At 41.4% G+C, this 11,386-nt stretch overlaps 1 protein-coding gene across 5 annotated transcripts in view; it reads left to right on the top strand.

Moving 5' to 3' along the window:
- The first annotated feature begins 4,180 nt into the window (after positions 1-4,180).
- The window catches only part of KLHL32 (kelch like family member 32), a 108,875-nt gene continuing 101,669 nt past the window's right edge, over positions 4,181-11,386 (top strand). For all 5 annotated transcript variants that reach the window (XM_015420761.1, XM_015420760.1, XM_015420759.1 and 2 more), the window contains exons 1-2: positions 4,181-4,203; positions 8,110-8,290. In XM_015420761.1, the coding sequence (XP_015276247.1) occupies positions 4,181-4,203; positions 8,110-8,290 (204 nt within the window). The remainder of the gene's footprint in view (positions 4,204-8,109; positions 8,291-11,386) is intronic.

The following is an 11,386-nucleotide window of genomic DNA, read 5'->3' as shown; positions in this document are numbered from 1 at the left end:
GCTTGTTCTTTCCTATAGGATATAATCTTGGCTATAATCTTCCCCCTAAGAACAGCTTTGAAAGCCTCCCAAGTTATATTTTACGGAGTACCACATGTGGAATTGAACTCAAAATATTCCTTTATGTCTTTTTCTAAAGCTTCTGCTATTGATGGTATTAATAAAAGTGTATTATCAAGTTTCCATACATGACTGCGTGGATTTTGTTCTTTGCATATAGCAAAATACGGGTGAATGGTCAGACCACAGCCTGACCCCTATGTCTGCTGTGGGGAATAGGTTACCAATACTGGTGGACACCAAAATAAAATATATGTGGGTATGAACGTTATGCTTCGCAGAATAATGTGTAATATTTGTCTTTTCCATGTCTTAATCTCCACAGGTCACTTAAATAAATTGATTAAGCAGAGATGGTAATTGAGTGTCAAAGTCTGAGATAGGTTTATTAAAAGGGGTCTGTCCCGATTTCACTCTAGACCTATCTAAGAAGGAGTTAGCAATTAAGTTAAGATCTCCTCCGATAATGTAGGGATCATCACTGAATTCTGCAAGTTTGGTAAAGGTGTCTTTCAAAAAGTCTGTTTGACTACTATTTGGGGCATAGAGAGAAACTAAGGTTAACCTCACTCCACTAATAGATCCTTTTAACAAAATGAATCTTCCTAATGGGTCTCTATAAATCTTTTCTACCTGGTATCTAATATTTCTATTAATTAGGATAGCAACCCCTCTAGATTTTGAGGAGCCTGCTGCTAAATATTGTTGAGAGAGTTTAGGGGAGGTGGACACTATTGTTTGCTTTTTGTTAAGATGGGTTTCTTGTAAAAATATTATTTCTGCCCCCTGTTTCATTAAGGCATTTATAGCACGTTTTCTTTAAATTAAATTGTTCAATCCTCTGCAATTCACAGAGGCAAATTTAATATTTGTAGACTCCATAATAATAGCCATAACGTTTGACATTATAATTCACATTATCAATATACTTGCAATCAATTAAACTCTTAATATAAAATACCACTTTGCCTAGTGTTGTTTGAAGTCTTGTCATTGATGCGAAAAAAGAACACTTAGAAACCTCCTGGAAACTTTGAGATCGCCCTTGCAGATTGAAAATTAGGTCTTTAAGACTATACAGAAAAACGTAAAGGTTAACCACCATTAACACACACAACTTGAACTCAAATGGAGCTAACAGCATGGTAAGACTATTTAGAAAAACTGAAAGATTAGCCATCATTAACACACACAACTTGAACTCAGATGGAGCTAACATCTTGGCTCCACTCTCCCTTACTACTGGGTATGTTTAGGAAAAATACCTTAACGTATTGAAAGAAATTCTTATCAGATTTAAGGTTAATAACTACTGGGCAACTACTGGGCCACCCCCCCCCTTACATTGGAAGATAAAAGCTTAAAAATTACAGTCTCCAGTTACATTTGTAAAGAAAACTATTAGTTCAGAAATTAAGTTGCTATGTGAAGCAAACAATAAGAAATGAGTAATCCAGGCATTGAAGTGCAAACTTATTCATCTAGTGCGTCGTCTTCTAGGTCTTCGCCAGCTGAATGTATTGTAAGGCTTTCCTTGCTGCTCTTCTTCCTGAGAATCTACTTCTGGAGGATCTAAATGTAAAGCCTTTAATAGTACAAGTCCTGAATCCAGATCCGAAGCATTCAGAACATGATCTTAGTACACTACTTGCAATCTGCAATAGGAGACCCACTTATACTTTATTTGGGCTTTTGTCAGTGTTGTGGTGATAGGCTTTAGCAAGTGCCTTTTAAGTAGTGTTTCTTGCGAAAGATCCTGCATCACCAGGATTTTGCTCTCCTTATACTTGATAAAGCCATTCTGTCTTGCAAGTGCCATTACAGTTTGTTTGGTACGTAAACTGGTAATCGTACTATTATGTCCCGTGGCCAGGCTCTAGATTGGCGCTGTATAAGGGGCCCCAATCTGTATGCATAATCTAGCAGTGGTGCAACCCCGGGTTCAGTTTGCATAACATTTGCTAGCCAGGAAGCAATAAAGACCGAGAGTTCTGCATTTTCCTCTACTTTTTCAGGAAGGCCTCTAAATTTGAGGTTATGGGCTCGAAATTAATTGTCCAAGGCAATTAGCTTCTCAGTGGCCCATTCTTCCCTCTTTAATAGGAATTTGGTGTCTTCTTGTGCAGCAAGGCCTGCTTCTAATGCAGAATCTACCGTGTGGGCCACCTTGTCTAATGACTTCTGAAAGTCTGCAAGTTGTTCTGTGAGTGGTTTGATCAGTTCAGCAGTAATCGAAGCCATATTTTTCTCTAGGCTTTGGAGCGTATTGAAAAATTATTCCCTTGTGACTGCTATTCCCTCTGCAGGGGAAACATCAGTCCCATCGGCCATTTTGGATTTTGCTGTGATTTCAAGGCCCGAGGGAGAGGGATTGCGTTGGGGCGGGGAAAAAGTTGAGACCGACCTTGTTTTCACTTTTGGCGCAACAGGGTGTTTTGTAGGCTTTCCCATGCTTGGAGTGCAAAATCACCGCTTTTGGAGGCTGCTTTTTGCTTGTAGGGGGGAGATTATCGGAGGAGCTGCGGTTTTAAGCATCCATTTGCAATCGCATGACGCCATGCCCCCCCAGAGCCACTTTTCTGAGTGAGATCAGGGCCCTGCGGGATCTGCTTCAGTTTTGCAGGGCCTGTAAAACGGAGATGTTCCACAGGGCCTTTGGTTGAGGCAATGGGTATCCCGTTTTTCTGGCATCCCCTGCTCCACCCATTGATCTGGTATGTTCAGTGACTGCTGGGGGTGATCACCCACTACCCATAGTTAGTCTTGGGCATTTTTATAGACCCATAGGAGCATGCTCCTAGGTTTACGGGCCATCTTGGTGTGATTAATTTTGTATAACTGTAGAACATTTAATTGTTTTATCTGTGTTTTAATTGTTGTGAGCCGCCCTGAGCCCTGCATGCAGAAAAGGACAGGATAAAAATCCAGTAAATAAACAAACAAACACTACCTTAATCTAATCCCATTTTCCTTATGCATACAGATTGAACAGATTGGGACTCAGTACACTTGTTAAATCCATACATTTCCTGGGGGAAACCTGCCTTAAAGTTTTCTTTTCCACAACTCTTTGAATCTGCTGCTTTGTCTTTGTGTTGTAACTGTGCCTGAAGAATGGGCACACAGTAATTACGGTGCCCTCTCTCAGCATGGATCTTGTTGTGTGGTTTAGCAGGTTAATATTGTTCCATCCTAGCATTGCAGCTGATGTGGTTCCATGAAAAGCGTCAGCTTTCCATGCCATGAATCTCTCTGGTTTGGCTGTTTTCTGCAATCTGCCTCTTGTTAAAAATCATGTGATGGGAGCGCATGCAGCCTTTGTTTTGTCAGCTATACCAGCTACTGGTTTGTTCCTGGGCCCAATGCAAGGTCCTATTTAAGCCTTTCGGGGTTCCTTAGAAATATGTTAACTCCCTTGCCATAGCCACTTATTAAATCAGGCTGAGGTTCACTTACTGTTGCATGCAGTATGAGCATCTGTTGCTAGAAGCAGGGCCCCAAAGCTGTGGAATTGCTCCTCTTTGCTTTCCTTTGATGGACTGCAAAAACCTTCATTTTTGTTGGGTCTCTGGAATTCCCTTAAAGAGACGTTTTTTGATGACTGATGTCTGTAATACTCCCTGTCTGGACTATATTATATGTGTCTGAATGTGATTTAATAATGTAATTCTTTTACATGTGTAGGGGTTAATCTAAAACACATTAGTGGAGTTATTTTTAGGGAAGAAGTCTTCTCTGTCTTCTGCAGCCCACCCACCACACCTGAATTGCTAATCCTGGGGCTGCAGCTTGACCGGAAAATTCACAGAAATCAAATTTCCCCCCTTCTGTGAGAGGAAGTGCCTTCCCATTGAAAGCTAAATAATAGCTGTTCAAAAAGTGGCATATTTTTAAACAACTTGTGATGGTGAAGGGTTTTCTTGATGGAAGGATGATTGATTGTAGGACATAAAAGTATATGGATTTTGAATTAGACCTCCTCAAAGGTCTGCTTTTGTAATCTACCTCTTGAACCTTCAATTCTCATTGTTGTTTTCTTTCTTTCACTCTAGCTGGAATGTGTGCTGCTTTCTTTCCCAGTTATTAAGAAGCAAGAGATTCAGAAGTTCAAAGCTGAAGGATGCCGTCTGAGGTGTGCCTCAGGTATTGTTCAAGGGGGCTGCTCCAGTCAGTTTTCATTTAGTGTGTTTCCATGTACTCAGTGCTCACCTAGAGGATGGCAGTGTGGCAAAATGCATTTCAAAATATTCCGCAAAATTGCATCAATATGACAGCGCCGGGGAATGTCCACAAAGTCTTGTTTTTGCAGTTGTGATAGGCTTTCACATGTATTCCCCATAGAAACATTGACTTAACCTATTAAATATTTGTTCCTTCTGTGTTTTCTCAGCTCATTTGCACATTGAGCACATTGACATAAAACAATCTGTTTTCCTGCTGGGGAGGGAGAAAGCAGATGACTGAGCATCCTTGTGTTGCTTCTCATAGATCAGCCACCAGATTGCCATTTAAACTTTGGCTACAGACTGTTTTTATCGTGGGTGATCATCAGTGCAGCAGAAAGAACAGTCAGATTTTTTTTTTTTTTGCCGAGCTTACTAAAAAGAAACAGAACAAGATTTGATTAAGGAATGAGCTTGCTGTCAAAGCTGCTATGATGGGAATAATGCACAGAATAAGAGGAGGTCATTTTTACAGGTCATTGATCTGATCTGTGGTTTTAAATACATCATAGGTGATTTTAAATGTTCTCTTTTTCAGAATTGTGTGAAGCTCCCCCCCATCTTAAGTCTTTTGGGAACAATTCATGTTAGACAACTGGACTTAGATTTTTTACATATTTGAAATGCATATATACCCCGCCTTTCTCACAGGCATCTGGTACCCTATTCAAAGCAGCCAGTAAATAAGAATAATAAAACATTTAAGAGAGCTATTACAACCAGCTACTAAAGACACAATAAGTCACAATCCATTTAGGAAAACAAGTTCTCATCCAGTGTCAGGAGATCCAGCCCTTTTAAAGTTCAAAGTTTATTTATTTGACGGCTTTCATTAGCTTATAATACAAAGAATAAAACTGAATACGCAGAATAAAATATGAGTTAAACTGGTATAATATATAATAAAATAATCCAACATTGGAATATAGGAATCATGGGGTAAGGATCAACTTCTCTCTACATACTGCAAGACAGGCTGCCCAAAACCTAGGCAGCAGCCTGAGAAAACTCTAAATCCACGGCCGAGAGAATAAAATGTTGAATCCAATCCAGACTAGTTACATAAATTTTACTCTGGATAGCAAAGAAAAGTTTCATGCACGGCTCCTCTTACCAGCCCTTTAAAAAAAGAAGAAGCTTTGCATATTTTGCAGAATTCCAACAAAGTTAAAGCCATCTGAAGTTCTGTAGGAGGTCTCATTCCAAAAGGCCAGGCTGACCACTTTCTTCCTAAGCAGTACTGTTCATAAATCTTCTTGCTGTAAGAGTCATTGCTTTAACTCCTCTGCTGTCCCTTTTTAAATCTTTTGTTTTCACCCCCTGTACATACAATGAATCTGGGCTCTGAACAACCATATATGTTGGCAAGTGACAATGCACACTACAATATCTGCTTTACGTGGATGCAGCTGTTAAGATAAAGACATTTTACAGATTTTCCCCCTTCCCAAACCCATTTTGAGTTGGAATGAAAAATTAAATAATGTCTATATTGTTAATCACTTGGGTGATATCTGGCACCACCTCCCTTGGGCCAGGGTCTGGGGCTGCTGACCAGTGTTCCCTCTAAGCTGAGTTAGTGTGAGCTAGCTCACAGTTTTTTAGCCTCCAGCTCACACATTTTTGTAGTCGCTCGGGAAGGATGGCTCCAGAGCAAACTAATTGATGCAGTAGCCAAATTGCTTGCTCACAACTTTAATGCCAGTAGCTCACAAAGTAGAATTTTTGCTCACAAGACTCCAGAGCTTAGAGGGAACATTGCTGCTGACCCTTCCAGTGGCCTTTCCTGAAAAACTCTGATGTCAACCACAGAGAGGAGGGGACTTTAGAAACACTGACAGCCCTCTCTCTCTTGCACACACCTCTCCATTGCCCACATGGGAGAGGCCTGGCTCTTCCTCCCTAACTTTTCCTGCTTCCACCTAATAAAGGGATTCCTGTGGGCAGAGCGGCCCCAGACTTACCCAGTACCCCTCAGACTGGGCCAGGGCTCTATGGGGCTGTGGTACACCCACCAATGACCTTCCCCCCCTTGCCATGCCCTTCCCCAATGTTTCATAACGCTAGCTTTCCTGGCTCGGTCAGCCCCAGGAAGGCAAGGCTGTTGCTGTCACGAGCCCGGCCTGCCAGCTGCCTTGCCTCTCTCTGGTGCTTGCTGAGCTCCAGTGTGTGCCAAACTGCACCTCCCAGCACAACACCTTTCCTGGCCTACCTGTCAATTTCTCTGGTGGACATGGGCACTAGGAAGTGCCTGGGTGTCCACATCATCGGGGTGCCTGCCCTGGCTATCCTGCTCCCCCCACTAGCTGGTTATTTGATTCCAGATCCCATATCTGCATGTTTTTAGTCCTGTGGCTTGAGATCTAGCTGATCCTCACAGCGAATTAGTAAAGTGCCTTTCCCAATGTAAATTGTCAATATGGTTTCTGTAGCACTTATAAAAGTTTAGTACACTGAACTGTAATTTTAGGAATGCATAGTTAGAAGTAAGTTGCATCAAAATTAATGAATTTTACTTTTGAGTAAGCAAGTTTTGGATTCTAAAAGTAATTTGCTGGTTATTGCTATATGCTTATAACAAAGAATTGGCTTTTGCTCTCAAATTACCATTTTAATCCTCATGTGGCCCATTATGTTCTAATTAGATAAATGGACTATCCTAACGGAATATTCCTGTATTTGTGAATTTATCGTTCTTAATCCCAAAATCCAAGGTGGGCAATAACAAATGTCAATGCCAATAACAATATGAAGCAGTTTGCTACTGTTTCCATTTTAAAGATGTGAAACTGAAATTGTAAAGTAGTGACAGCCGAGGGCTATATGGTGAATGAGGGGCAGAAGAGTGATTTTATCCTTGCCTTCTAGACTGAAGCCTATCATTATATAACTCTGAAGTAACAGAGATAAAAATATTAGTAAAAATAATTATCTTTTGATCTATGTCTGTGATACTGAGTGACCTATTAAAGTTGTAGCCCCGTGCTTACTCAGTTTGGATTTAATACTTACTAGCTTCTGAGGGGTGACATGGTTGAGGTTTATAAGATTATGCATGGGATAGAGTAGGTGGAGAAAGAAGTACTTTTCTCCCTTTCTCACAATACCAGAACTCGTGGGCACTCCATGAAATTGCTGAGCAGTTGGGTTAGAACGGATAAAAGGAAGTACTTCTTCACCCAAAGAGTGATTAACACATGGAATTCACTGCCACAGGAGGTGGTGGTGGCTATATGCATGGACGGCTTCAAGAGGGAATTAGATAAGCATATGGAGCAGAGGTTTATCAGTGGCTATTAGCCATGAGGTATAGATAGGAACTCTCAGTCTGGGACAAGTGATGCACTGTATTGTTGATGCTTGTGTAGGAGGGGCAACAGTGGGAGGGCTTCTAGTGTCCTGGACCCACTGCTGGACCTTCTTGATGGCACCTGGTATTTTTGGCCACTGTGTGACAGAGCATTGGACTAGATGGGCCATTGGCCTGATCCAACATTGGCTTCTCTTATGTTCTTATGTTCATCTGCAGATTTAGGGATCCAACAATTTGTCTATTGGTCTATATGTTTGAATCCTGCCTTTCCTCTAAGAAGCTCAGAATGGCATGCCCCGCAACTGTACTTGTGCTGGGTTAGGCTGAGAGGGGGTGACTAGTTCAAGATCATCCAGTGAGCTTCATGGCTGAGCAGGGATTTGAACCTGGGTCTCCTTGGTACATGACTCACACTCTAGCCATTATACAATACCGGCTGCCTCTAAATGTCAGTGTCTGAATTGTGATGCTATTGTAAATAATGTGTTTATTTTCTTATTTCATCTTTTGCAGTATTCAAGATATGCTGACTGGCCAGAGGCTCTGCCAGTCCAGCTCTCATAATGATGCTGTCTTGGCTGCCCTCAACCAGCAAAGAAGTGACGGAATCCTCTGTGATATAACACTTGTTGCAGAGGAACAGAAATTCCATGCCCACAAGGCAGTGCTGGCAGCATGCAGTGACTACTTCAGAGTAAGTTAATGTAATAATGTACTTAAGTTGGAAGATGTTGAGTATGTACAAGAGACTAAAATCAGTTTGTTTTGAAGCTATTAAAACCATTGGATAATAACAACAACCATGGTATATTTTTGTTCCTGCCAGTGTGACCAAATGTCAATGTGGATTTTCACAGGAGTATTAGAGAGGATCCAGCCTCTCTCCTGCCACTCCACTGAGCAAAGTTTGAAGCCTTTCTCCAGCCCAAGGAGACTTCTGTCCAATTTAAGGATGGTTGGATCCACCCCATTGTCTTTCTGCTATTCAGCTTTTGTGTGTTTACTTTATTGTGGTGGAGGGATATACATCGGTCTGTTGAAGGTTGTACCTAGATTTATACAGGTTTTGATTTGCATCCACCACTTTTGACCAGTCATGCAAGGTTACTCAAGGAATGAAGTATAGGAGTAACCAAAGAGACTCGTTGTGCTGGGAGAATTGCCATATAGTAGCTGCATCGTATCAGTCTGCATTTCATTTGTTTGTCTGAACTCAGCAACTGCCTTGGTACTCATGTTCACCTGCCAGTAGTGGTGTGTGAGTAATTTCACTGCAGCTTCTTCAAGTTTTCCAGCTGCCTGGAGGAAAAAAAATGTCTTGGTTAACAGAAGGCTTAATAGAGGCTTAATAGAATGTTATTTACCAAGTGGTGTTATTTACCTCAATGTGATGAAAAAGCTTTAGCTGCCAATTTATACACATAAGCCTCTATTAAAGGGACGGGACGGTTTCCATCCAGGCAAAATGGCAAGCCTGCTTCCTATGCTACTCAAAATTGTGTCCATTAAGAAACGATGTGGGTGAGCCCTGACCCCGGATAGCCCAGGCAAGCCAGATCTTATTAGATCTCGGAAGCTAAGCAGGGCCAACCCTGGCAAGAAATTGGGTGGGAGACCTCCAAGGACTACCAGGGCTGGGATGCAGAGGCAGGAAATAGCAAGCCACCTTTCTGAAATATCCTAGTCCCACTAAGGGTCGCCAGAAGTCAACCATGACTTCCAGGCACACGTGCGCTGGCGCACACACACACACACACACACACACAATACTCACCAAAAAAAGAGAAACTACATGGGTGTGGCTTTCCCATGCCAGAAGTGAGGTTGATGGTTACATGAAAAGAGAGAGATTCATTGTTGTTCTGCCTTCATTGTTTCTTTCTTCTTTTTTTTAAAACAATTTTTATTTAGGATTTCATCACTCAAAATCAACATTTTCCCTCCTCCCTCCCCCCCCAATGGCTTCCCACAGTGCTACAACCTCCTGCAAAATTCTTAGATTCCTTCTTCCTTCCCTTTATCATTATAAGTTCAATAGGTAACTAATCTCTTCATATATAAATTTCTCTATTTCGTATTCCATATTGTTAAACTTTAACACTCAACAATTATTAAAGCAAAACAAGTTGTCTCTTACATCCCAGTTCTTCTCTAAATAGTCTTTTAAATCTTTCCAATCTGCTAAAAAGTCTTCTGCTTCCATATTGTTAAATTCTCTTGTCATCTTGTCCATTTCAACCATAAAAAGTAATTTTTTAATCCAATCTCCAATCTCCGGGACTTTATCTTGCTTCCAACTTTGAGCATATGTCATTCTGGCAGTTGTAATCATATACTAGAAATATGAATGGTTTGGAATAAAATGATTAATGGCTTCATGGATCATTTGAATTGAAGAAGAATGAAGAATGTAGTCTCAGTGATTTGATCTACCTTGATATTTTAGTTCAGTACAGCCAGACTGACCCTGTTGCATCTTGGTATAAGGATTTTACTTAGCTTAGTTCTTGTTGATGTTTTACCTTTCCTGTTTGTTCTGCAACAATTACTTTACAGCGTAATTATTTCAATTTTTATTTTATTCCCCCCCCTCCTCATTGTACTCAGTTTTGCAAATCTACACCAAGATCCTATTTCCTACTCTTCTAATTATTCTCTTTTCCTTTATTATCTTCCCAGTGTCCACGACTTTTAAGTACCCTTGGCAGCTGATCACAGTTTGTGGTTGCCAGGGCACAATGTTACAGGTGAGATGGGATCCTGTTCAAACAACTTCAAGAGTTTTTGTTGCTTTCCAAGCATTTCCAAAACCTCAGTCCCATCCTTCTTTCTTGGGGTATTTGCTAGGTCAACAGAAATGGTTACCCCGGTGATGTGGCAGAATCACATTTTTGAAACCCTGTGTATCTGGCTGCCCCCCAGACTTTTCCCACTGAGGTTTCTGAAACAGCTTTAAAAAGCTGCCCTCAGCTGCTGTTTTTCCTTCTCACCTTCTAGACTTCATAACCAAGATGTGGATCCATCATAATCACTAGCTACCCCTTCTCTTTTTTTGGAAATCTGTCCTCTTATTCCCATCTGTCTAGATAGCATTTTACTTGGCTCTTTATAGCTGTAGTCATTAGTCTTTGTTCTTTAAAACTCATTCCAGCTTCTAACTGCTGTTTTTCTAGTCCTGCCCACCTCTTTTTCTGATATAGATTCTTGTTTTCTTTTAGTAGTTCCATCTTTCTGTCTGCATATCATAATATTACAAGTGGAGACACGCAAGAAACTTGCGAGATGGTTATCCTATTCCTCACGCCTTGGCTTCCTCCTGTCTCCCCTACCTCTCTCACACTTTTTCTCCCTTCTGCCCCCCTTTCTTTCTCTCTCTCCTCCATGTATGGTTTGGAGGGTGGAGTGTATGGCATTATACTGGTCTGTAGTTTCTCCCCTCCTCAAATCCCACCCTCCCCAGGCTCCACCCCTCAAATGTCCAGGAATTTGCCAACCTGGAGTTGGCAACACAATTTCCTTCCCACCCAACAGCCAACCTACCTTTATCTGCCTCTCTGTCTTCAACTTTCCATCTCCACACTCCTCCCCCACAGCCTCTACCTAGGAAAGTTACAGTCTTTCTCCACAGTGGGGACCAAAGCAGCTTACATTATTCTCTCCTCCTTTTTATCTGCACAACAACCCTGTGAGGTTGGCTAGGCTGAAAGCATGTGACTGGTCCAAAATCACCCAGTCAGCTTCCACCGCAAGATGGGGATCTGAACCTGGGTCTCGCAGACCCTAATCTGAA

The sequence above is a fragment of the Gekko japonicus genome, unplaced genomic scaffold, assembly GCF_001447785.1.
Source record: "Gekko japonicus isolate JY-2015 unplaced genomic scaffold, Gekko_japonicus_V1.1 scaffold1688, whole genome shotgun sequence".
NCBI classification, from domain to species: Eukaryota; Metazoa; Chordata; class Lepidosauria; order Squamata; family Gekkonidae; genus Gekko; species Gekko japonicus.
Note: the sequence above shows the minus strand (reverse complement) of the source record. Positions and strands in the feature narration are given on the sequence as shown.